At 38.1% G+C, this 26337-nt stretch overlaps 5 protein-coding genes and 1 pseudogene across 5 annotated transcripts; 3 read left to right on the plus strand and 3 right to left on the minus strand.

Annotated features, from left to right (window-relative positions):
• The first annotated feature begins 1603 nt into the window (after positions 1–1603).
• LOC125211456 (NAD(P)H-quinone oxidoreductase subunit S, chloroplastic) lies at positions 1604–2493 on the plus strand. Its single transcript, XM_048111259.1, has one exon. It carries the CDS (start codon positions 1703–1705, stop codon positions 2336–2338), a length of 636 nt encoding a protein of 211 aa, XP_047967216.1. The 5' UTR covers positions 1604–1702; the 3' UTR covers positions 2339–2493.
• A 710-nt stretch (positions 2494–3203) lies between these two features.
• On the minus strand, positions 3204–5064 carry LOC125216871. The gene is made up of 3 exons (XM_048118648.1): positions 4949–5064; positions 3554–3714; positions 3204–3383 (listed from the first exon to the last, which is right to left on the minus strand). The coding sequence occupies exons 1-3, from the start codon at positions 5016–5018 to the stop codon at positions 3366–3368; spliced, it is 249 nt and encodes an 82-aa protein (XP_047974605.1). The 5' UTR covers positions 5019–5064; the 3' UTR covers positions 3204–3365.
• Positions 5065–8741: 3677 nt separating this feature from the next.
• Positions 8742–12237, minus strand: LOC125215507 (annotated as a pseudogene).
• A 428-nt stretch (positions 12238–12665) lies between these two features.
• On the plus strand, positions 12666–13884 carry LOC125213868. Its single transcript, XM_048114635.1, has 2 exons — positions 12666–13052; positions 13585–13884. The coding sequence occupies exons 1-2, from the start codon at positions 12791–12793 to the stop codon at positions 13611–13613; spliced, it is 291 nt and encodes a 96-aa protein (XP_047970592.1). The 5' UTR covers positions 12666–12790; the 3' UTR covers positions 13614–13884.
• A 1535-nt stretch (positions 13885–15419) lies between these two features.
• On the plus strand, positions 15420–16895 carry LOC125213867 (caffeoylshikimate esterase-like). The gene is made up of 2 exons (XM_048114634.1): positions 15420–16160; positions 16388–16895. Exons 1-2 carry the CDS (start codon positions 15513–15515, stop codon positions 16727–16729), a joined length of 990 nt encoding a protein of 329 aa, XP_047970591.1. The 5' UTR covers positions 15420–15512; the 3' UTR covers positions 16730–16895.
• Positions 16896–17600: 705 nt separating this feature from the next.
• LOC125215513 lies at positions 17601–19313 on the minus strand. The gene has a single exon (XM_048116946.1). The coding sequence runs from the start codon at positions 19311–19313 to the stop codon at positions 17601–17603; it is 1713 nt and encodes a 570-aa protein (XP_047972903.1).
• Between the last annotated feature and the right edge of the window lie 7024 nt (positions 19314–26337).

Consider the following 26337-nt stretch of genomic DNA (forward strand, 5'->3'; position numbering starts at 1 on the left):
TGTTATAACCACTAATTTAATGTAAAGTTAATCATATTAATAATCATAAATAAAACTGAAACAAAAAAACTAAAAAATGAAGATAAGTTAAGTAATAGTAATTGTAAAATTAAACTCGAAAATTGATTGTTAGTAACCAAGGATAAAATAATTGATCATATATAGTAGTTTATGATTTTTTTTTTCGTAAGTGGTTTCTTCCTCCATTATTTTATTGGCAATTATCACTGAATACAGACGATGTCGAAACATAGGAGTCGGTGAATCGTCGATTATGTCATCAAATTATCTAACATGAGCTCCCAACTTCCATTTCCTCTCTTTAATTTTTACTTTTTTATTTTTGTTTTTATTTTTTATATTTTTTTTGTGCGTATACGTAGCAAAGTTAGGTATATAAATTAGTAGCAAAGCTGTTACACAAAGGATATAAGAAAATCGGTAATAGCTCTCTAATTACTCTGTGTTTTGACTCGATTGGCAACTTATTGGTTAGAGCCTTGGAGGTAAACGTCTCACACTTAAGTATGCTTCACCATCATTTGAATCCTTCAACTTGTCATTACCAACTCTTACAATTTAAATAAAAAGATGATGGTACTTGTTTGAACTGAAAAAAACTCTTATTCCTACAATTTAAATGCCAATATTTTAATTTATATTCGTATAATGTACGTTTGTCTTTAATAGCAGAATATTTCCTGAATTAGCAATATTGCAGTATTTCTATAGGTTAAAATGGACCGAGTACTAAAATACTTTTAGAACTGAACTAGTTGGTACAATAATTTTAGTCCAAAATTTTGGTTGAGTGATAGTACAAGAGACCGAGTGAGTTATTTTTTGCTCTATATTTTCCGACTAAAATTTAATTCTTCGCAATTGATTTGTTTCCCCATGGTCAAAATTCAAAATATTGCTTATAGTTATCGATAATTCATTACATTTCACTTAAACTCAATACTTTGTTTTGAGCTGTAATTCTACCATATTCATTATTTATAATACTACTAATTCATAAGCATATATTGGATGAAGTTGCACATTTTGTTTGGTCAATCTGAATCATCGACACATTTTCGTAAATCGTAAGTTTGTACTTAATGTTGATATCATATCTTATACTCCCGATATATTTATCATTTTTTCTTCTCGGTCCATCAATCATTATATTCCCATTTACTTCAGCATATATATTTAAATATACAACTCATAGGAGTATTTCATACTCCCTCCGTCTCGGATAATTCTACTCACTTTGACTGGGCACGAGTTTTAAGAAATATAATGAAAAGTGAGTTGAAAAAGTTAGTGGGATGTGAGTCATACTTTTATATATTAGTTTTATAATAAAATGTGAGTAAGAATGAATTAGTGGAATATGAGGTTTACTACCAAAAATGATAAAAGTGAATTGAGTCAAATTATTTGGGACAGAATTAAATGGAATACTGGGTCAAATTATCTGGGATGGAGGAAGTAAATTTTAATTAGTTATAATTAATTTTATTTTGTACGTATTAGAGTATTGTGTTGCGGCGAAGGTGCATGTTACAAATATTGTGTGAAAGAGAATAGAATATGATAACATCATAAAATGTAGTTTTCCCAAGTGACAGTGAAGTAGAATTAATTAAAGATATACTCGTAGTTAAGTCATTTGTGGCCAAAATTTCATCTTCTCCACACTTGTCTCATCAACATGGCAGCTTCTTTCCATCTCCAAACCCTCCACAAATCCCCATTCCTCCAAAAACCATCTCCCAAACTCCCCAAACGAATCATCACCGCCAAATTCAACCTCTACGAAATCCTCGGCGGCCGCGGCCTCTGCAACGGCGAGCAAGGCCTCCAGCAAGAACTCAAAAAAACCATCCCACCCACACCTCCTCCGCCACCTCCTTCGCCGCCGTCAGAGGCGGAATCCCCACAGGTATCAGAAGACGGCTTCGAGAAGGAGCTCCTAGGGCTCACCGGCGGATTCCCGGGCGGCGAAAAGGGGCTGAAGAAATTCATCCAAGACAATCCGCCGCCTCCGCCTCCCGCCAAGGGCGAAACCACCTCCGAATTCGATCCGAAGAAGGCGAAGGCGAAGGCGCCGGAGCTGCCGCTGCTGCTGCCGGGGATGATTGCGATCGTGAAGAGCCCCAATAATCCGTTTCATATGTATTGTGGGATTGTGCAGAGGATCAGCGATGGGAAGGCGGGGGTGCTGTTTGAAGGGGGGAATTGGGATAAGCTCGTCACCTTCCGGCTTGATGAGCTCGAGCGCAGAGATAAGGGCCCGCCTATGGTTAATCCCAGATCCGCCATTCTTGAGCCTGAAGAAGCTACTTGATGAATCATGATTCTCGTTCATTTTAACTCCTCTGTAAAAAAAATAAAGATTAAACCATGTTTGACCAAAGATTAATTGTTCATTGCATTTCACTTTGGTTGTACACAATGTTTCACACAATTTTATTTATTTATGCATAATTCTATTTGCAGTTACTAACTAACATCACTATCTTGTAAATTGTGAAAAAGGATAATACTATTACTAATTTGCAACAAGCCATGAGTATCTAAATTTAAGTATTTTTATTCAAATATTTAATTCAGCACATTTTCCATATTTCACTAATATCTGTTCCTTCTGTGCCCACCACAATTGCTCTTACAAAGATTCTTGGGTTCTAATTTGAGGCTCACATAAAGCTGTGGCAATCACATCTACACATGGATGGATGCCACGTGTCTTCCAGTTATCCAAATTATTGACAACAAAACTAATACGGACAAAAAGGAGCATTTTACTTTGTTAGCTGCGAGTACTTTTTTTATTTGATCCATTTGACATAATTCTTATATTTAGCAAATTACATATGCTTATTTTGTTTTTTATTCGTTTTTTTTTTAAATTATAGAAAGAATGAACAAATTAAACTTTGAATTTTATAATCTATAAAATTAATGACATGGAAATGATTTTTGATGTATTAGAATAAAATTAAATGTAAAAAATAAAACAAATAGTGCTAACACGAACTAAACGAGAGAAATGCCTACTTATGTTATGGAGCATAACATTTCCCTTTTTGTGTCCACTAATAGATCATGACTCCTACAAGTTGAAGTGATAAGAAAGATAAGCATTTTTATCTCGCGGATATTAAAATTCATATATCAAGGGAGTTTAAAGTGTGAATTTGAGAATGAGGTGATTATGAATATCTACGGAAGTGGTCAAGCAGAGACTTGAATTTACTCTCCATTTTGTTTTTCATTCAGACAAGAGTTTCTTGCAACACAAAAACCTCAATATAAATCATTTTTACTTGTATTAATGTATTCCTCCAACGGGATGCCTCTCTCAGCCCGAGTCAGAAACAGCCACCCAACTGCCAAAACAGAAAGAATGTCAATTGAGAAATATGCAAAAGAAAACAGTAAAATATCCTTAAGCAGATAACTGCTTCAGAAATCCAAGAAACTCAATGCATATGAGCCTCTCAAAGGATATCCGGAAATATATAGCTATCACAATTTAGTGGTCCAAACTCCAACATACCATGACGGAATCAATCTCCTCTTGAGTAACAGGAGTTCTTTTGGGCTGATCAGAAGCCTTCCCTCCCGATGCAGCGGATGGAGCCCTTGAGAAGAATTTCATAACAAGATCATCATTCTTGAGATCATGTGCGGACATGTCATCGACATGGTTGTTTGTACCTGGATAGGAATGACTTTACCCTTTAGGTACTTCATAAGTAATGTAGAAGATATACATCTTCTTTAAGGCACATGGTAATGCATAGGTAACAGACAAAACCTATCCATATAGAACACTGAAGGTGTTCCGAAAGACAAAAATCCAAATGAATTTGGGATTTGAAAACTAAAACTTCTCAGGATCTCTAGTACTTGAAGAGTTCCTAATTCCAACTACAGACCTACTAACCTTACATTTAGTAATGTAACCTGACATAATCAAATATTTGTATTTTCAGTTTTAGTATGCTCATTGGGAAGGGTGAGACTTGAACATTTAATGTTACTGTACAAAATAAATCTCATACATATTCTTACAAGTAGGAATTTAGTTATGAGAAATCCAATACACGTTCTACTCATAATAAGGAGAATAGCATATTCAAATAGACAGTCCATTTGTTCATCAATATAGTACTACTACTTAACATATACTACTAGTAAATATTAATATAACAACCTATGTGCTACCAGTCTAGAGAGAAATGGAAATCCACCAACTAAAAGTCTTTCTGCCATATAAGCAAAAGTTAATCCAACTGATATCAATGCTTTTCACAGTTTTCAGAATTAGCCCCCTGCCAATATTTTCATATTAAATTTGAATGAAACTTGAGATGATTTTTTGCAGAAAATACATAAAGTTGTTAAACATCCAGCTTAATTTGTTAAAGATCAAGTAAACCACCTCTCAGCTTATTGATGAGAATCATACATGTAATGATTTATGACACACTATTTATTCATTATGATTTCAGAAAGGAACGCAACTTCTAGAAATCCAATTTGGAGCACCCTAAACTCTTCAAATGAAGAGATTAACAACCATTAGTATATGATTTAACATTGAAAACAACCAAGCCGAAACCGATTGCATTCCAACGGTCAATCGGAGATATATCCTAAATATTGCGAATATTCGAGTAACCATTCACGTAGATGCGCACCACGTCTATAACCTCATTTCTAAAGACAAACATAATTCAATTCAACTCTCCTTCAGAAAAGAGTATCTCACTGTCACACCAAACAATCTAATAGTAGACATCAAAAACCTTCAATTTTCATCCTGAATCATGGCAATTACGACTAGCGTATTGTTCCTTCCAACGTTTCTCGTGAGCAGGGAAAAAATGCAACAAATTCAAACCTAAAAAACAATAAATTAAAATCCTGCAGATGATAAATATCATACCAGAGGGTTTTGGATGGCGTTGGGGAAATTTGATGCGTGGGATTCTCTTCATCGCCTGCCCTGCTCCCATCGATTGAGTTTCTGAATAGGATTTCCACAGAAAGAAACAATGCAAAAAAGAGTTAAATGGGCCTAACTTTTTATTATCATTGGGCCAGGCCCATTATAAGTACATGCAGAAATCGAAAACACTGTAATTTGATTTCGACATACTCTTTTCAGTTTTCACAATCCTTTCTTTATTTTATTTCTTCACTTCACAGGTACAATTAGTGGTGGGAATATGGATATCGATATCGGATATTGGGTTTATCCGTACCCTATGCACCGCCACGTTAGCATTTTATCCTCCGCCACTTCCATCTGCAATGGGGCGGACTATAGCCCGCCCTAAGCCACGCCCTAAGCATTTTATCTATTATTTGAATATTTAAATACTTCAAAATTTGGAAAAAAAACTTCATTTCATTAAAATTAAAACATTACAATGCGAAATAAAAAAAACTACAAATTCTCAACGGCGGTTGCAGTTCCAAACTTCTTCAATCATGTCGGTCGTGAGCTGAGTATGGTCTTGTTGGCTGCGCATTGAGGTCTGTCGCTGTAAAACCTCACCAAAGCCCATCGATAATCCTCGAGCGACAGGCGGGGTCGCCGTGCTGGAGCTAGATCCGGCTTCATCATCCACCCAATCGGTGACAGGTCCAACTTCTTATTCGACTAGCATGTTATGCATGATGATGCACGCATACATGACGTCGGCGAAGACTTCCTTGAACCAGAAAAGCGCCGGACCTTTCACGATTGCCCACCGCGATTGGAGCACCCCAAAAGCCCGCTCCACATCCTTCCGTGCGGACTCCTGCTTTGCCGCAAACAAGACTCTCCTCTCACCAATTGGGCAAATGCTGATAGTCTTAAAAAAAACAGGCCACCTTGGGTGTATGCCATCGGCCAATTAGTACCCCTTATGATGTGTGCGGCCGTTGGCAGTGAACTCGATGGTCGGGCCGCGACCCCTGCACCTGATCGGCGAATAGGGTGGACGAGTTGAGGACGCCGATGTCATTGTTCGACCCGGCTACACCGAAGTAGGCATGCCAGATCCGAGAGCGCGGTGGTCGGCGACGGCTTCCAGGATCATCGTAGGGTGGCTGCCCTTGTAGCCATTGGTAAATTGGCCTCTCCACGCCGCCGGGCGGTTCTTCCACTGCCGGTGCATACGGTCGATGCTCCCTAGCATCCCAGGGAAGCCGTGCACCGTCTCGTGCATCCTCATCAGCCTCTGGCAATCATCAGCAGTCGGGAATATGTGTCGCCAAAAGCCTCCACAACTAACTTACAAAAAGTCTTGAGACATTCGCGGCCATTTGCCTCCCCGACTTGAAGGTACTCGTCGAACATATCCGCTGTGGTGCCGTAGGCCAACTGGCGGATCGCAACCGTGCACTTCTGCAACGGCGTAAGTCCGTGTCTGCTGATCCCGTCTTCCAACGTGTGCACAATGCGCAGAAAAAGATCTCGGCTCATTCTAAAACGGCGGTGAAAAATATTCGGGCCCCACCTTGGATTCTCGGCAAAATAATCTGCGAATAGACGTTCGTGATCTACGTCGTGATCGCGCGGGACATACGTCCGATGTCGTATCGGGCGAGGGACCCGCGCCACCGCCGCCGCCTGCTTGCTCCCGTTGCATTTGTGCCAAGCATTCCGCCGCGGCTTCATTAACGGCATCAAACAAGGCTCGAGTCAAGGCCGTCTGCAGCCATCCGATGTACTCAAATCGTAGTCGTCGGGATTCTTTTGAGAAGATGAGAGAGAATAATTGAAGAGATGTGAAATTGGAGTGTGTGAAATGGTAGAGAATTGTGGTGTTTAAATAAGAAAATTTTTTGGAAAAAAATCAAAAAAAGAAGAAGAAAACTTGTGAGCATCGTCTGTCGCATCGTCCGCGATGCCACAGTGGCGGACGATGCAACGGACGATGAGCATCGTCCGCGCTTCGTCCGCGGACGATCGATCGAGCGCGGACGGTGGTTCACCCATTGTCTGTCCTACTGTGGATGGCCTTAATCATGTTTGTGTAACCCACCAATTTGTCAAGTCAAGTCATGTTATTTAATATACTATACAAATTTAGATAATTTCTTTTCTATCAAACAACAATGAAAAAAAATCTTATCTTTATATATCTTGACATGAAACCCATATTTTTTATCTTGTTTTACATATATTCTCATATCTCATCTTTTAGCAAACGGGTACTAGGACAAATTTGAGTAATCAACACGCTAATTAATTACCCTTTAATCACTTCTCAAGTTTTTTAATAATCCGATTGTTGACGTGTTAGACGTCTCTATAGGGTTATATTGACTAGCAATTTTGTCATTTCCCTTTACATAATTACATTTTTAGTTTTTTACTATACTTCGTGAATTCACTTCACCAACTCCAAAGGTAATTTAATATACTTCGTGATAATATACTTAAAGAAGAGGCGTTGAACTCACTTTAATTTCGAAACCACAATATTCGTCATAGTATCTAAGTGTGTTCTTTGATGCCAAAAATCATTTTTGGCAAATATTGACACGAATTTGATTTAATGACTTGAATATTTTTAAAAGGATTTTAGTGTATAATTATTTTCCCGTAATTATTGTATAAAATTCATGATCAAAATAATAATTCAATATATACTAAGGAGTACTAGAGAAGGACTAGTTTGAATAACATATATGCATGTCACAATTGAACCCGTCAAAGACTCAAAGGTTCAAAACAGATAAATACTCCCTCTGTCCCATTAAATATGCAACGTTTGCTTTTGCGCACTTGTTTTGAAAAATTATAATAAATAACTAATGTGGTGAAAAAATAAAGTAAGGGAGAGAATAATGTAGAGGAGAGTCCCTTTTATATTATTCTCTTTTTTACTTTATTTTTTCTTCACTCTAACTATTTATTATTATTTTTTCAAAACACATGTGAAAAAGCAAACGTTTCATTTGTAATGCGACGGAGGGAGTATATTTTTTAAAAAGAAATTATATGTTGACTGATAAATATTTTAGGTTGTCCCATATTGTGGTCTAGCCAGTCACGTCAAATAATTTTTACACCTATAAATAGGATACTCATAAATTCATAATCATCAACACTCATAAATTCATAATCATCAAACGTTGAAAATGAACTTTGTGCAGCCATTTCTCCAAAATGGACGACAATCAAAGCCTAGTGTACAACAACTCATATGCAGAGAAGATTTGAATAAGAAGAAGCCATCCACCGCAGCCTCTCACAGGGTAAAGAAGAAGGTGCATTTTGAATCGAAGCCGTTGATTCAAAATGATCAAAATCCGAAGGAAGGAGAAGTTTCAAACAAGGAGAAATGCGCGGTTCAAGTAAAGATTCTAATGAGAAAGGAAGACGCTACTCTACTATTATCCAAGTGCAACAACAGAGGGATTCTTCGGTTCGAGGATGTGCCTCATATCCCAAACTGTCGCGTTCATGCTTTCTCTAGCAATAGAAAAGATGATTGATTCAAATTAAGTTCTCATATTTTAATTTGTGGTAGACTATTACTATATGTTTTTATGTCATGTAATACTGTTGGTTTAAAATGGAATAGGGCAATCAGGTAGGCAAACATTTACTAGTACATATCATACTCTTACCATCTCTATGTATCATAGACTACAAAGCTAGTGCCAAAACTGCATTGCATCAAATCAAGCAAATATTGATGCCCCTTCCTTCTACATAAGATTATAGTGCATTCCTAAATCTTCTGAGGGGAAGCTCCATTCTTCTATTGCAATTTAACCTGCAACTTCATTGAGGTTTTTCTGCAATAAAAAAAGAGATAAAAGAGAGATCAAAATTGAATCTAGGAAGGCCTTTTTCTGAAGCATTCCTGATAGGGGAGATCAATCCATTTATTCAAGGGTGACTTATTAGGTTATTTAAGTTAATACTCCTATTTTTTATTTCATATCTTCGACAATTCACGTGTGAATATCTCAACAATAAATACCTTGTACATTTCCTGGCATTGATGCTGAAGCAAACTCACTCCCCTCTATGCCACTATACGTGGACTGCACGTTCGGATCGCTCTTGAAATCCTGCGCGAGATTTGAGCCACGGAAAATGAAACTGTGGTTAGGAGTGGAAGCTGAATTCCCACCTATTAGAAAACTGCTCATATTTTCTTCACCAAGCTCTCTCAGCTTGTTGAGCTCAGGCACAACGACTTTGCCAAGATCCGGCCTGTCCTTGCGCCTGAGCTCCGCGCATTGTATGGCCAACTTGGCGTAGCTCATAGTCTCCTCCATCGGCCAATCTGGGACCGTCGGATCCAGCATCTCCACCAAGGCTCCCTTCTCAATCGCATTCCCAATATGGTGCGCCAATCCCATAGCTGGCTTGGCCGTGATGATCTGCAGCAACACCACTCCCAACGAGTACACATCGGATTTCACGCCCAGCATGCCCGTCTGCTGGTACTCTGGGTCGATGTAGCAGAACGTCCCTGCTGTCGAGGTCATCCTGTACTGCGTCACATCATCCGCTACGTTTGGTGGGACCAGTCTTGCCAGACCTACGTCGCCTATCTTGCTGACGTAGTTCTGGTCCAGCAAGATGTTGCCAGGCTTGAGGTCGCGGTGGACCAAAGGCTCCGGCTTTGTCTGGTGGAGGAAATGCAGCCCCGTTGCAATCTCTCGCGGCGATCCTGAAACGGAGCTGCCATGACAGAGGCCGGGTGTTCCCCTTCCGAAAGCAGGCGGTCTTCTAGGCTTCCGTTGGCCATGTACTCGTACACCAGGGAGCCATACTCGGGGCAGGCTCCGAGGAGTAGTACCATGTTGGGATGTCTTAAACAGCTCAACACTTCAACCTGAAATATTAGTAACATCAGTTTAGTATGATGTCTTCCGCTTGCTATGACTCATTATCATATGATTATTCATCTAGGATTATGTTGTGAGATTCAATCTCATGAACCAAATACAATACATATTCAATAATGAGATATAATTTTTTAAATCAAACAGTTGATTGAGATTTGATGTCCTTGCCTCTTGTTGAAATTGTGATCTCCCTTGAGCAGCATCTGGTCGCAGGACTTTGACTGCGACCAATGTGTGGTCAAGGGAGCACTTGTAGACTGGGCCATAGCCGCCTTCACCGATCTTCCGCGACTTGTGGAAGTACTCAGTGGCCAACTCGATCTCCTCGATGGAGTACTTTCTGTATCTTAGAGGCGTCGTGATTAGGCCATTGTCGTCGCCGTTGTCCTGCATCATCATCTTCCTCTCCGCCTCCACTCGTTTATGTGATTCAAGCTCCGACACCCTATAAGCTGCTTCCGTCGTTGCTCGTGTTGCCTCCTCCACCATCCGCGCATCCTCAATTTTCTTCTCCTCATCCACTCTCCACTGGTGTAGCTCCACCGCCTATGGGTTGTGACAAAAACGGAAGAAGCCGGTTTAAAAATAAAACGACAAATTGCCAAAAAAATCATGAAATTTGGTCAAATTCTGATCCGTTGCATAGCTTCAAAAATCAACAGGAAAACCATATCATTTGAACATGTTCGACACATCAGATATAATTTCACCTAAATACAGTTGAGATGATATTCAAATCTCATGATATTTTTTACCAAACTTGTTGGTTTTTCTATCAAGTAGTAACAACTTATATTGTGTTCTCGTATGATTCCTCTTACCTTTTGCTTGGCTGTTAGAGCCTCCTTGCAAGCTGTGCTGTACATATCCATTGTTTTTTGCAGCTCTAGCTTTAGCCTTCTCATTTCAGTCTCCATCTCATCCTGTCACATTCATCCATTTCAAATTCCTATTCACAAGTGAATATTTTGATTTGATCATTCTGTCCTTACACTTTCCATTGACCCAGTCGAATACTCGGACATAGAAGTCACATCGCTAAATCTCGACAATGGACGTCCGAAGCTACTCTCTGAGCTAACCGAAGCTCTAGAGCTCCGGCCCGAATCCACGCCGTCGTAGAGCAAAGGATCCATGAATCTGCTTTCTGTGCTCGACCTGTCCGAACTAATGAAAGATATGTCCGTATCACTTTCCGAGAGATCCATAAACATGTTCGGATTGTAGCCTCGTGACAAAATCGGCGACCTGCACAAACTCTCCAGGCTCAGTGAATGCATCACTCAACTCCTCTGTTACCATTTGTTTAAACCAAAAAAAAGAACATTATTGTGTGCGTGTATTGGCCTAGCAGTAAACTACTCAGGTTTGAGTTCAACATGATCATTACTTGCTCATCATGTCAGTCTCCTCGGGAACGACCCTGCGCATAATCCTGTCCGGAACTGCAGGGACACATTTTGCAACATCAAGGGCGGACGCAGGAAAAAAAAAATTCAAAAACATACACGCGACACTACACGACACAACAGACCTTTGCTGCTGGGAAGGTGCTGCGGGGCGCGTGAATCTTGAGGTACCACAGGATTGCTGCTACTGCTGCTGGTGCTGGTGCTGGGGCTGGTGTTGGTGCTGGTCTGCTCCTGCGGCGGCTGCAGATGAGTCAGGAGTGGGGAGGCGAAGGGCGCCTTCCGGGTAGCGTTCCGGAGAGACGAGATCTTGGACTTGGAGATGACATAAACCGTGCAGAACTCCGGGGACGCTTTCGAGACGCTTGTGGGGACATCTACCGTCTTCAATCTTCTGCACTACGAGAAAAAAAACAATATTTGTCATTTGTCACACTAATTCAAAACAAAAAAAACTACTCCTAATTCACACACCTAATGAAGCCGTGGCGAGAAGCTCCGAGGATTAGATTCTCGATCGCAGCGTGCGCAGTGTATTCGGTTATGGCCTTAGCGATGTCCATACCCTCCAATACGACGTCGAAACACGTTATCTGCAGCATATTTCTGTAAATATGAAACATAAGATTGAAGAAAGCAAAAGTAATTGACTTACATTTTTGCGAGTGCATAAGCAATGGAAGGTGATGAAGAGGTCCTTGGTGGGTTTTTCAAGAACTATGTCATTGCCACCGCCGTTGAGGCCATTGAGGGCATAGTTGTGACCTGAATTGGAGGAGGGTTTTTGGAGGACGTGGATGAGGATGACGGTGTGGCCTTTGGAGAGGAGATTCTCAGCAGCCCATCTCATGGCATACATGCTTGCTTTATCCTTGTCTATGGCGACAGCGACAAGCCCATTTCTACTGCCTTTTTTTCGGGGGCTACTACTTGCCGTCTTTCCATTTTGAGGCCACATTATGCAAACCTACGTCCCTTCTTTAGTTTCTCATGTTGTTTCGTGATAGCACCAACTCTTTTTTTACTTTTCTTTTCTTTAGAATTTTTGGTGCTGCAAAATTTTGTGTTGGTTGAGGAACTTGAGATCATTAAGGAAAGCATAACAAAAGGCATGCCTCAAATCTCTCCATGTTTTTCTGATGATTGGGAATGAAATAGGATTGATGGTTTGTATTAATCAATTTCAATAATTTTGGTGCGCGCTAGTGAAAATTCAATAATTAAAAGAAAAAGAAAAAATATGCCATTTATAGCCAAATTAGCAAAGAGTCAATGGAGGCAAGGGAAAAAATAGAAAATATTTGGGTGAAATATCTAAATATCCAATTTTTCACAAAATTACTGATTCGAATCACTGGCATATCCAATTCAAGTAGGTAGTTTACTGAATTCCGGGACAATGATTGATTGATATCTTCATCGTTGATTAGTCCCCAATTTTTCTTTTTCTTCCTTTTCTAGCATAGCAGGCTTGAAAATTAAGTTTGGTGCCACAAAAGACGAAGAAGGAGATGCATCTATGGCCGTCGATGAGGCTGAGGGACTCTTTCAAGGAGAGTTACTTGAAGAAATTGGAATGGAATCTTCATCGAATGAACATCGAAAAGCGGCAGCAGAAGCAGCAAGAGCGAAATCAGACTGATCGCACTCAGCAAAAGCTTCTGGAAACCGACCATAGTGATTCGGAAGATTCGGGGTGTGGAGGAATTGCTGTGATATGCAGAGAAATTCTCATGATTCTCTCCTGCTGTTACTGTTGTTTCTGCTGTGGAGGTAACTCTCTTAATCATTGTATTTGTGGCAATTTTGTGGTCTCTGTTGTGCGTGGGATTGATTTTCTGCAGAGTAGTAGAATTCAGTACAGAATTTGAAATTGGGGGTTTTACTTTCTAATCATTGATTAAGCTTTTTTGTGCGATGCTAGCATGTTATCCTAAACAAATTACTTGTATCTATTGCTTTGAACCGTGGTTTGTGTTGTGGATCTATGATTGTTTGAGGAAAAAGGGGAGAAATTTAGTGAATTGAGACCCATATTCCGAAATTTCCAGGAAAAGGGTGTGGCTATTATGCTTTGGTATATGTAGTAGTACTACTTAATGAACATCATGGATGAGTTTAGTTCCCAACTTCCCATGGATTGTAGCTCAAACCTCATTCCAACCTCAGTTTGATATGCTGAACTAGTAAGCTTTAGTTATTTCTTTGTGCTAGTTAGATAGATTTAGCTGATTAAGATCTGTTTGTGAACGTATTGCTTAATAAACTATGAGCAGAAATCTGATGGCTTCTTCTTTCCTTTTAGCCTGTGTTGTTGATGAAGAAAGCAGCTGAAACACGAGGAACCTCGAGTCCTGAACTTGTACTCGTACAAAATACTTAGATGGTAAAGGAAACATTGAAACAAAAACACATTATGTTTATTGTCACGAATGTGGTAGATTATGTACCTAGTTCTTTCAAAATCTGTTTGAGCTTTTCTTAATCTATATTCTGATGTGCTCAAACTCTTGTTCATGCTTTTTAATCTGAGTTTGAGCACTTGTATTATATCAAGAACCTCAATATCATTTTGGTATTCCAACTAAATCAAAGCTTTCCACCATGGCATGATGTGTTGTATAATGTGTTTGACGCGAGTTGGACACCTCACTAGGGCAGATGACCTAATAAGTGTCTCGACTCTAGATAGGGTCAGAACTTAGACGCATCCAATTTCGGAAAAAGAATAAGCAACCAACAACCGCACAGATGCGACTGGGTTTGGCATGTCAAATGTGGGTGGGGATTTACTTTAAATTTGTTCCTATCTTCAGCAAGAACAAGTTATATTAAGTACGCAGCATTCATGGTATTGCCTCCCTTCCCGACTCAAAAGTTTGTATGTTCATAGCTGTAATAGGAGGAACTTGGATGTGAGATTGATTATGATAGATAGTTTAAATTGCACAGGAATGAATGTGCTGGTTTGAAATTGTAGATTTTTTTGCCCAAATCATCAAGATGTTTTTAATTCTTTTTTTTTTGATGAGTAAATGAATTTTTATATTTAAAGGCCAGCTATGGAGGACTTGAACTTGTGACCTTAGGTCTCAGGCATTAACCTCGTTGGCCAACTCTCACACAAGATATTTTTAATTCTTGTATTATAGTATGCCACTAACCTGATCTATTCAATTATTCGCAATAAATTGGAGGATTGAGTTGTGCCGTTACAACCACCTTTGTGCCAACTCACAGGTATGGCATTTATAGTTAAATATGTCCCTTTCCTCTCTCTGTTATTACTATTGACTTACGGTTGAAAATGTAGGACCGATAAGTTATTTTTATTTTGATTTAAATTGTTTGAAAATTATTTAATGACACTTGTTATAAGTAATATACGCTGAAGTTATCTAATACTCATATTTGTTTGTGTATATCAACTTGTGAAATATGAAAATTTTCCTAGTATTTTGACATCATGAAGTGGGGGACTCACTGTAAATGGGTAGCGTTGGCACCCATACCTTATCATTTACATTTGTAAACTTGTGATTATTTAATTATTTGTACCACGAAAGATTTCACTGTCGATCCACGAGTATCGAAAAATTCTACTCCTATTAAATTCGAACCTTCGAGCTACTGTGAAACCCGCTTCTATCTAACTCCACGATGAACGTGTCCTAGATGTATTGTATTTATCGCCTCGTTACACAACAATAAGTTCATCCTAAAAAATGGTGCAGTATCGTCGAGGTTTGACAATTTGTGTCTCGTGTTGTGGTCGTGTTAAAAGCTAAACATGGAGAGGGTATAAAACTACCTATGACACGCAAAACTTATCACAAGAATACCATGTGAATGTATCGCATAGGTACGTAATGTGTGTAGGCTCTAGTGAGGAGGGATTTGCAATTAGATAAAAAAAAATACTAGTAGAGTAGAGAGCTGGAGAAAACTTACGATAGAAATATTGTTTCTAGAGTAGGAATTTGCAATTAGATTAATCAAATTATAGAATACAATATTTAAACCTAGCATAAAGAAATAAGTACTAAATTATGTTGAAAATAACAGAGGAGAAATGTTTTATACGCAATTACTACTCCACTATTTATCAATTAAAATTAATGTATGAAAGATATTTTTCGCAGCGCAGTTAATATTCAGATATGAACAAGAAGCATTTAATTTGGAACCAATAAATCCAACGCAATCTCAACTACTCCGCCCAATCCCAATCCCATGGCGAAATTCAAGCACCCGATTGCAGAAGCCAATGAGACGAGCCCGTTCGGCTCACTCAGCCCCGACGAATTCTACGCCCGCCACTCAGTCACCCACGGTTCCGAGTTCATCACCAGCAAGACACAAAACCTCAAGCTCTTCACGCAGTGGTGGACGCCTCAGCAATCGCCGCCGCTCAGAGCCGTCGTCTGCGTCGTGCACGGCTTCACCGGCGAGTCCAGCTGGTTCGTCCAGCTCACCGCCGTCCACCTCGCCAAGCACGGCTTCGCCGTCTGCGCCATCGACCACATGGGCCACGGCTTCTCCGAGGGCCTAATCGCGCACCTGCCGGACCTCAACGCCGTCGTCGACGACTGCATCGCCTTCTTCGACGGATTCCGCGAGAGGTACGCGCCGGATCTGCCGGCGTTCCTCTACTCGGAGTCGCTCGGCGGCGCGATCTCGCTGCTCATCTCGCTCCGCCGCGACGGCACCGCGCCGAAGAGGAAGTTCGACGGCGTCGTGCTGAACGGAGCGATGTGCGGGATCAGCGACAAGTTCAAGCCGCCGTGGCCGCTGGAGCATTTCCTCTCGATCGCCGCGTTTCTGGTGCCGACCTGGTCCGTGGTGCCCACGCGCGGCTCCATACCGAACGTCTCCTTCAAGGTGATTTCTAGTGCACTCAATGTTGATTGTGATTTGCATAATTGTCTGCAAAAATTAGGATGTTTCGTATGGATGTTTACTCTAGATTCAACTGTTAATTATAGAATTCTCAATTCAAGCCCTAATTTGATGTATAATGTGTAAAATCTCTGAATTCAAGCCCTAATTTGATGTATAATGTGTAAAATCCCAATCCAACAATTTGATGATTGTGTTTGTGAAAAAAGGTGGAGTGGAAGCGGAAACTGGCGCTTGCAAGCCCTCGGCGGCCGACAATAAGGCCACGCGCTGCCACAGCGCAGGAGCTGATGAGAGTGAGCAGAGAGCTGCAGGGGAAGTTTGGTGAAGTGGACATACCATTCCTCATCGTCCACGGCGGCGACGACATCGTCTGCGACCCGGCCTGCGCGGAGGAACTCTACAACCGCGCGGCCAGCAAGGACAAAACCCTCCGGATATACCCCGGGATGTGGCACCAGCTGGTCGGCGAGCCAGACGAGAACGTTGAGCTCGTCTTCGGGGAGATTGTCGATTGGCTCCTCACCAGATCCAAACCGGCAAGCGGCTGAGATGTGGCTGTAACGGCGGCGCGTGGTTTTAATTTACAATAATAAGATGGTGATTGTGACTTGTGTTTGAGAATATACACAACTGATTAGTGGATAATTGTATGAGTAATTGAGCAGATTAAGTGTTACTACTATATGATATCAATGCAGGAAAAAAAGTCAATTCCGTCGCCTGGACTAAACACTCTGACCCGATATCATGTAAGGGGGTTCAAGCAGTTTACCGTTAACGGGGAGGCATAACCCACTGGCTAGAAGCCCATTTCCCCAAGACCTCATACTTGTGCAACTAGAAGATTAGGCTTGAATTGAGAGATTTTACATGTTGGATTAGGATGGCGCTTAACCCACCGGCTATCAGAATTCCTTCCAATTAACATTTTTTACTTCAAAAATTGCAATTGACTAAATTATAAGTTTTTGAAAAGCTGAGCGTGAATTTTTATTTTATCTTTCTGTGGTGGAAACGTACTATATTTGCTGACTATAAATCTCTCGTGCTCTCATGAACGAAAACAATCACATATTTTTTATTTCAAAAATTGCAATTGATTAAATTTTAAATTTTTGAAAAAACTGAGCTTGGAAATTTTTTTTTGGTAGTTGAAACGTACTATATTTGACAACTACAAACCTCTAGAGCTTTCCTCATGCACAAAACAATTGCACATTTCAGCTCCAATTGCGCACAAATGCACAATTGAAATGTTTGATATTCTTCTCTTTTTTTTCCATTTTCTTTTGTTAGACGTAACGAGGTAGAATCATCTGAGTATAATATATAAATCCATATCTAGTTTAATTGAGCAGATTAATTGTTGCTACTATATGAAATCATCATTATAAATAATACTGCCAAAAACAAATGTTATCAATTGGCATCATCGGAAACAGAGCTGCCAATCACAAAATTCTGGAGATGCATATTGTATCTAAGGAAAACCATATCCCTTAGCCACTTTTGCTCATCTTCATTCCCTCCCTTGGTCAAAAGTGTCTCTGCCAAGCTTCTCCTGAGCTGATACCTGGCTGCACCGTCGCACGTCTGGCTCAGCAATCGAATCACCCGCCTCTGCAACTCCGGGCATTCCCCGGCATATCTCGACCACCAATGAGCTACAACAAAACACCAGTTTAGTAGAAAGAATGACATGTATATGACTACTATAACATGAGCGAGTGATAATTCACCGGGAGAAAGATTCGATCTTCGTTCTTCAGGAACTCCGGCAGCCATGCCACCTCTGCCGGTTCTGTACAGCTCCATCTGGACAACCATCTGATCCTGCATACGGAAATCAGCAGCCGAGCGAACAAGGAAGCAGGACATGCCGGTGACAACTTCAGAATCGACATACGCGTCGCTCGTGTAGAAAAGGTTGGGGTTAAAGTAGTAGCCCGCAGAGTGGAGAGGGCCGTAGAGGCACTTATTCCAAACATCGTCGATTGCATCCCAAAATGGCATGTATTCAGATTTCTTCTTGAGCCCCTCCTTGATGGTCTCCTTCGCCTGATCAATGGTCTCGTATATATACCCCATGTGGACCCTTCCACTGTTGTCCATCCATTCTATCAGGCGCACGACAGGTATAGCGCCATTCAGAATAGTCGTGGCCCCTCTCCAGAACGAACGATCCGCCAGCACCTCACTCGCTTTTCTTCCCTCCACGGTTGCCATCAAGTTCGAGCTTTGAGAATGAGAGGCGGAGAACATTTTCTTCAACGCTCCCTTCTTTATCACGATATTCTCGACCATCAGGAAGGGCCTCATTATACTCATCCTCGAAGAATCAACCAGGCCGCTCCCATTCGTCTGGTCTTGCACATACTTTAGAGCAACCGGGTGGTTGTGGACAAAGCTTGAGATGATCTTCGCCTTCTCCAACGTCTCGTGGATGACATCCATCGTTGCCAGATTCTCCAAAATAAGCTCAATGCAGTGAGAAGCACTCACTGTCCAAAAGATTGGCCGATATCTCTCCATGAGCTGCCTACCGGCCTCCATCATGAAGGCCGAGCTCGAGTATGTGACTATTTGAACAACGTTATGGAGTCCAACGTCCGCCAGAACCCTCGCTAGGAACGTCTGCATAGCCTCCATGTTTCCAACACAATCAGTTATGTCGGACGAGGAAAGGTACACAGTACCTTTGGGGGAGTCGACCAAAACATTCACAAAGGTCCGGTCATTGGCATACGTCCATCCATCGAGCAAGATGCTACAGCCAGTGACTGCCCACGATCTTTTGATCTCATCCACGCGTGAGGTCGCTTCCCTCATCACATCCCTGAATATCCACCCATTCAACTCCTCGACAGTAGGAGCTTGACACTGAATCCCCCTTCGAGAGAATAGGGAGATCATGCTCTTAAAGCTTGTTGAACTGGCTGCATCAAAATCCAGCCCGTTCTCGTAAAAGAATCTGCCTATGTGCAGTTTGAACTCTTTGTTCAGAGAATCAGCACTGGCGGTGGACGGAGCGAGGTAAGACGTAGACTCCACCGCGATGATTTGCGACAATGCACTCCTATACTGCCTCTCGTCAATAGGTCCCTGTCTCAAAGGAAGCGCTCTTCTATCCATCTCACTGTACTGATATATGTTCTCTTTTCACAGAAAACTAGTTTGATTTTCGAGAATATTCTTCACCTTCTGCACCTACCAAGAGCATCAGTTGATGTTATATAATCAAGATGAACTTGATGTGCACTGTTGTGCAGCATTTATGAGACATTTCATAATAAGAGTAATTAAGAGTATAATTTATATAAATAAACATCAGAAAACATAACATTAGTACTATATATCAACAACACAATGAAGCTCAAAAAGTATAAATCTTGAATTCCCCTGGATGAAGAACTGGATATGAATATAAGCTACAACTCTAAATAATCCAGCAAAATTTTAGTATCATTCACCCTTGTCAAGTTCTAAAATAACCGACTTTGAAATGTCAAAAAACACAAGGAATAAAAACATCTAAAAGTGATAGTAATTTTTTAAAAAAGAAGTAAAAAATTCAAATTCAGCACAAAAAAGTGCATACTCAGTGCAAAACCAGGACAACCTTGTGAAAAAAATGGTGTTTTATTTCAGATGCGAAATTACAAAACAAAAAGTTCAACTCTTTCATCAAACATCTTTCCGCCGGAACGCCGCCATCAAATCAAAGCAACATTTGGGCCTTTATCACAAAAAAAAAAAAAAAACTAATGCTCCATTTTGCACAAGAAGAGAGAAAAGAAAAACTTAGAAAAACCCCATGAATCAAACGTAGGAACGAAGAATTTAGCCAAAAAAGGTTAGAAACAGAAGGGCTCACCCTTTGCTTTGCATGAAGTTCTTGGTTTTGGTTGCAACAGAATGAATGAGGAAATGGAGGGGAAATAATGTTAGAGAAGAAATCGAAAGAGGGAGAAGGGGTGGGAATCGTGCTCTGCTCTAGTCCTACAACAATGGCGTATCGCTCACACTCTCAGAGCATGTACCTTGGGTCGTTTGGTTTTTTTTTTTTTTTTTTTCTGTATTTTCTATTTTGGGATATTAGTGCAATAAATGGAGTAATATTAAGTATTAACCATTAGATTCGAGTCGAGGTGAGTTGAGTTTGACTTAGGCGAGGTTGAGTTTGAATCGGACCATTAAATAGAGTAAATGATTCGATTCGAGTCGTGCTGAGTTGAGTTTGACTTAAGCGAGACTGGGTTTGAATCGGACCATTAAATAGAGTAAATGATTTGATTCGAGTCGTGCTGAGTTGAGTTTGACTTAAGCGAGGTTGAGTTTGAGTAATGATTCGAGTTGAGTTTAACTCGTGCGAGGTTGAGTTATGATTCGAGTTGAGTTTAACTCGTGTGAGGTTGAGTTATGATTCGAGTTGAGCTGAGTCTAGTTTAACTCGTGCGGGTTGAGTTTGAATCGTGCTGTTAAAAACAGTGTAAATGATTCGAGTTAAGCTAAGTTGAGTTAAAATAGTGCGAGTTTGCGTGTTTTTGATAGAGTCAACTCAGCTTATTTAGTCGCCAATAATTAAAGCGGGCCAATGCATAGGTGAAAAAGATTCGAATACAAACACGTTGAGTCGGACTTGAGTTGTAATCAACGAGTTTTATCATGTGACTCACAAAATCCGGCTAGATCTAGAAATTATGAAATCCTAGGTATAATCGTAAAATGAATCGTGTATACATTTCATATAAACACGAAATCAAAATAGACGATAAAGTAATCGGAAGACCTGAAAATAAAGGTATGGTTTTAAAAAATTCCCTAAACAAGATCTGCAAGATGAAAAACTTGTTGCTTTGATCTTCAATCCATTTAAAGTGAATTTACTCAAGCAAATTTATAACAATCTTATACAAAAATAGTGTTTTATTTAAGATACGAAATCACAAAAAGAGAAAAAAAAAACACAAATCTTTCGCAACTCATTTTACGACAAAGAAATGCCAAAAAAATCAGAAAAACTCAAAATTCCATGAATAAACAATAGGTCCACAATAAATCGAAGAAAACTACTCAAAACTGCATGAATCGAATGTAAAAAGGAAACATCAAGCAAAAAAAAAGGTTAAAAAAAGGATAGAAATAGAAACACTTACCACTTTTTCACCCTTTCCTTTGCGTGCAGTTCTTCTCGGTTTTGGTTTCAATGAAATGAGTGAGGAAATTGAGTTTGAGAAATTTATAGAATGAGAAAATAGCGTTTCACTCACACATTCAAAGTTTCAAGCTAATCTTCCAATCTGTGTCTGCTTTTGATTTTCTCTGTTTTGTAGAGAAGGGCGGTATGCGTGTTGTAAATTGTTTAAATGATTCGCGTCAACTTGAGTTGAGTCAGAATCGTGCGAGTTTGGGTTAAATCATTGCGAGTTAGTGCGAGTTTTTAGTGTATCAACTCAATTAAATAATGCATTGAACAAGTCCAGATAATTATATTTGATGAATTGATGAGATGTTATATTTATAACATAAATATACACTAAATTAGGGATATAATAATCAAAACAAAATCTCTTAAACAAGCTTCTTTAATAGATGTAGATTTTATAATTTTAATAGATGTAGATTTTATAATTTTATACTATCGTCCACTCTTATAATATATGCACCTGATTTTGATACCAATAGTGCTAACAAGTAGTATATCGTCCACTCTTATAATATATGCACCTGATTTTGATACCAATAGTGCTAACAAGTAGTATGACGCCATAAAACGCAATATTTTTTTAATGAAATGCAAAAGTTTGGCTGACTGCATTTCCCCCTTTTTGTTCTTTTCTTTTTGAATTATTTAGACACATAGTTGTTGAATTTCGTCATTTTTATTTTACATTTATACTACTAATAAAAATGATATAAAATTCATTTTTCTATTTCATAATTGTTTATTATTCAATCATTAATATTAGTGCTATTTTACTTAGTTAATACTTTTTACATGGTGATGTTAGTAATTTAAATAGAGCGTAATTAGAGCGAAAATGTGCAATTATTTTCATGCATGATAATTTTAGTTAGTAAATTTGTTCAAAAGAATAAAAAAAATGTTCAAACAAATGAATGTAAAAATAAAAGTAAAGAAAAAATCCAAATCTGTAAATGTCATCACTTGTATACAAATCGAGTACGAATCTAATAGTTACCAAAAGGTTTTGTTTGTATTTGGGTATTCACTCTTTCGCATTTTCAAATTGAGTTGACTTCTTTTTTTTGAATTTCGGGTGAAGGACAATGTAGTGTATTAAATTGTGTAAATGATTCGAGTCGAGATGAATTGAGTCATAATCGTATGAGTTTTTACCAATCTGTTTCTGCTTTTGATTTTTTGTGTTCTAGGTGAAGGGTGGTATGTGTGTTATAACTTGTTGAAATGATCCGCGTCAACTTGAGTTGAGTATGAATCGTGCGAGTTCGAGTTGAATCGTTGCGAGTTCGTGCGAGTTATTTGGCGTGTCAACTCAACTTATTTACACTCATTGATTCTAGTAAGAGCCAGTAATAATAATGCGCGTAAGGGACTTGTAAAATCTGACTCAATTTGTATACAAGTGCATATCTTAGAGCATGAATCAATCTGTTTCTTGTGTTGTTTGATTTTTTATTTTATGTATTTTCTATTTTGGGATATGGGTGATGGAGATTGATAGTGCAATAAGTGGAGTAGTATTAATGATTCGATTCGAGTCGAACTGAGTTGAGTTTGACTTAAGCGAGGTTGAGTTTGAATCGGACCCTTAAATAGAGTAAATGATTTGATTCGGGTCGTGCTGAGTTGAGTTTGACTTAAGCGAGGTAGAGTTATGATTCGAGTTGAGTTGTGTTGAGTTTAACTCGTGCGAGGTTGAGTTTGAATCGTGTTGTTAAATAGTGTAAATGATTCGAGTTGAGCTGAGTTGAGTTAAAATAGACGATGAAGTAATCGAAAGACCTAAAAATAAAGGTATCGTTTTAAAAAATTTCCTATACAAGATACTATATTTTTATCTGCAAGATGGAAAATTCGTTGTTTTGGTCTTCAATCCATTAAAAGTGAATTTATGTGAAGTTAAAAAAATATCTAATTCGAATACTCAAGCGAATTAAAAACAATCTTCATAAAAATTGTGTTTTATTTAAGATACGAAATCACAAAAAGATTAAAAAAAAAATTTACAGATCTTTCACAACTCGTTTTGCCGAAAAGAAACGCCAAAAAGAATCAGAAATACTCAAAACTCCATGAATAAACAATAGGTCCACAATAAATCGAAGAAAAACTACTCAAAATTGCATGAATTAAATGCAAAAAGGAAATATCAAGCAAAAAAAGGTTAGAAACAGAAACGCTCACCACTTTTTCACCCTTTCCTTTGTGTGCATTTCTTCTTGGTTTTGGTTTCAATGAAATGAGTGAGGAAATTGAGTTTGAGAAATTTATAGAATGAGAAAATAGCGTTTCACTTTCACACATTCAAAGTTTCAAGCTAATCTTCCATTCTGTGTTTGCTTTTGATTTTTTGTGTTTTATGGTGAAGGGCGGCATGCGTGTTATAAATTGTTTGAATGATTCGCGTCAGCTTGAGTTGAGTCAGAATCGTGCGAGTTTGGAGTGAATCGTTGCGAGCTAGTGCGAGTTTGGGTTGAACCGTTCCGAGTTAGTGCGAGTTTGGGTTGAATCGTTGCGAGTTAGTGCGAGTAAGTCCAGAAAATTATATTTGATGAATTGATGAGATGTTATATTTTAACATAAATATACACTAAATTAGGGATATAATAATCAAAACAAGTAGTATGACATAGTATTATCCATAAAACGCAATATGTTTTGTGTGAAACGCAAAAGTGTGGCTGACTGCATTTACCCCCTTTTTATTCTTTTCTTTTTGAATTATTTAGACACATAGTTGTCTAATTTCATCATTTTTATTTTACATTTATAATACTAATAAAAATAATATAAAACTCATTTTTCTATTTCATAATTCTTTTTTTATAGAATCTTTAGTGTTTATTTTACTTAGTTAATCATTTTTATATAATTGGTGATTTTAGTAGTATACTTATTTAATTAGAGCGAAAATGAGCAATTGTTTTCGTGCACGATAAGTTTAGTTACTACTACTACTATCTTATAATTAAATCTTATAAGTAGTTTTTTTTAGTTTTCAAAACTGTAAATGCCAGCACTTGTATACAAATTGAGTGCGAATGGAATAATTGACAAATGTTTTCAAGAATTAACTTCAAAAATGTTCCTTGGACTATGAGTTTATCTCGAAAATGGTTCCTGGACTTTAAAAATATCACCAGTAGTCCCTGGACTAAGGGTTAATATAAAAAAACGGTCATTTTACACTGTTTCAAGACGAAAATGCCCCTTTGAGGGGTTTTGGGGGGTTTGGGCAATTTGGTCTTTTTAAACTTTTAACATTTTAAATCTGATATTATTTCAAAATTATCATTCTTCTTCCCTTTTGTCATCATTCACTTTGTTTCTTTATTTCAATATTAGATTTAATTTTAAAAAATTAAATTTTAAATTTAAGTTTTTAAATATCAATAAATTTTTTTAATTATAAAAAATAAATAACAAAAATTAATAGTCATAATCAATATTTAATAGTGTCTAATATTTAATCAATAAGATATGACAACACCTTAGTTTTAATCAATATTTAATAGCTTTAATTATAAATAGATAATATAACACGATTTATTCTGAAATAAATATGCATCTAATATAAGACTAATATAATTTTCGTTTATTAATTTGAAAACAATCAAAATGACTAGAAAATTTCAACAAAAATACTCCTATATAAAATTTTTAGTCAACTTCATAATATTCAATCACAAGCAATTATAACAACCGAACGAAGGCTAAATAGAATAGCTCTTATTTTTCCATCATGATTAATAGTATTATTTTTCTGTACTTCTTCAATTCAGCTGAATATTATATTAAATAATAAAAATTAATAGTTTTAATTAATATTTATAGTGTCCACGAATTAATAGTTTTAATTAAAAAAATTAATTGATATTTAAAAATCAAAATATAAAACTTAATTTTATAAATTAAATCAATATTGAAATAAAGAAACAAAGTGAAGGATAGAAAAAGGAAAGAAGAATGATAATTTTGAAATAATATCAGATTTAGTACATAACTGAAATAATATCAGATTTAAAATGTTAAAAGTGTAAAAAAACCAAATTGCTCAAACCCCCCAAAACCCCTCTAAAGGGCATTTTCGTCTCGAAACAGTGCAAAAGGACCGCTTTTGATATTAACCCTTAGTCCAGGGACTACTGGTGATATTTTTAAAGTCCATGGACCATTTTCGAGATAAACTCATAGTCCAGGGACCATTTTTGAAGTTCACTCTATTTTCAAATTGAGTTGACTTCTATTTTGGTATTTCGGGTGAATGATGGTGTGGTGTATTAAATTGCATAAATGATTCGAGTCGCGTTGAGTTGATTCATAATTATGTGAATTTTTTTGGTATATCAATATCAATGAAAAAAAGATTCAAATCGGTTTTAATTTGATTCATGACTCATAATCGAAAAGTTCAAGTGAGTTTTAAATTGGCGACGTCGAAAGGAGAGGCGGCGTGATGTTATATGGAGAGAGAGTTTTATAGAGTGAGGAAACGAGGCTTTGTTTCTGCCATTAATTTTCTAAGTCTGCTATGAAGGACAATATGTGTGTTATAATTTGTTTAAATGATACGTGTTAACTTGAGTTAAGTTAGAATCGTGCGAGTTATGAGTTGAATCGTTGTGAGTTCGTGCGAGTTATTTAGTGTGTCAACTTAAGTTACCCGTTGATACTAGTAAGATCCAATAATTAATGCTCTGAAGAGGCTTGCAAAATCCCATTCAATTTATCTCGATAAAAATATTCAATCGAGTTGAATTTAATTTTTTTTCTATATTATTATTTCTCTTACTTATGTGGAGAGATAGTAAAGTAAGAGAAATAATAATTACCAAATGTTTTATTATTGGGTATTAACTTTTTCACATTTCAAATTGAGTTGACTTATGTTGTGGAATCTCGGGAGAAGTGTAGTGTATTTAATTGCGTAAATGATTCGAGTCAAGATGA

This window comes from Salvia hispanica, chromosome 3 (genome assembly GCF_023119035.1).
Source record: "Salvia hispanica cultivar TCC Black 2014 chromosome 3, UniMelb_Shisp_WGS_1.0, whole genome shotgun sequence".
NCBI lineage: Eukaryota > Viridiplantae > Streptophyta > Magnoliopsida > Lamiales > Lamiaceae > Salvia > Salvia hispanica.

What these genes read in the sequence shown, in the direction of transcription:
- LOC125211456 (XM_048111259.1), top strand. Translation starts at nt 1,703, where the DNA reads ATGGCAGCTTCTTTCCATCTCCAAACCCTCCACAAATCCCCATTCCTC.
- LOC125216871 (XM_048118648.1), bottom strand. Translation starts at nt 5,018, where the DNA reads ATGGGAGCAGGGCAGGCGATGAAGAGAATCCCACGCATCAAATTTCCC. An exon ending in ACGCCATCCAAAACCCTCTG is followed by an intron (nt 3,715 to 4,948) that starts GTATGATATTTA and finishes ATTCCTATCCAG; the next exon opens with GTACAAACAACCATGTCGAT.
- LOC125213868 (XM_048114635.1), top strand. Translation starts at nt 12,791, where the DNA reads ATGCATCTATGGCCGTCGATGAGGCTGAGGGACTCTTTCAAGGAGAGT. An exon ending in CTGTTGTTTCTGCTGTGGAG is followed by an intron (nt 13,053 to 13,584) that starts GTAACTCTCTTA and finishes CTTTCCTTTTAG; the next exon opens with CCTGTGTTGTTGATGAAGAA.
- LOC125213867 (XM_048114634.1), top strand. Translation starts at nt 15,513, where the DNA reads ATGGCGAAATTCAAGCACCCGATTGCAGAAGCCAATGAGACGAGCCCG. An exon ending in TACCGAACGTCTCCTTCAAG is followed by an intron (nt 16,161 to 16,387) that starts GTGATTTCTAGT and finishes TTGTGAAAAAAG; the next exon opens with GTGGAGTGGAAGCGGAAACT.
- LOC125215513 (XM_048116946.1), bottom strand. Translation starts at nt 19,313, where the DNA reads ATGGATAGAAGAGCGCTTCCTTTGAGACAGGGACCTATTGACGAGAGG.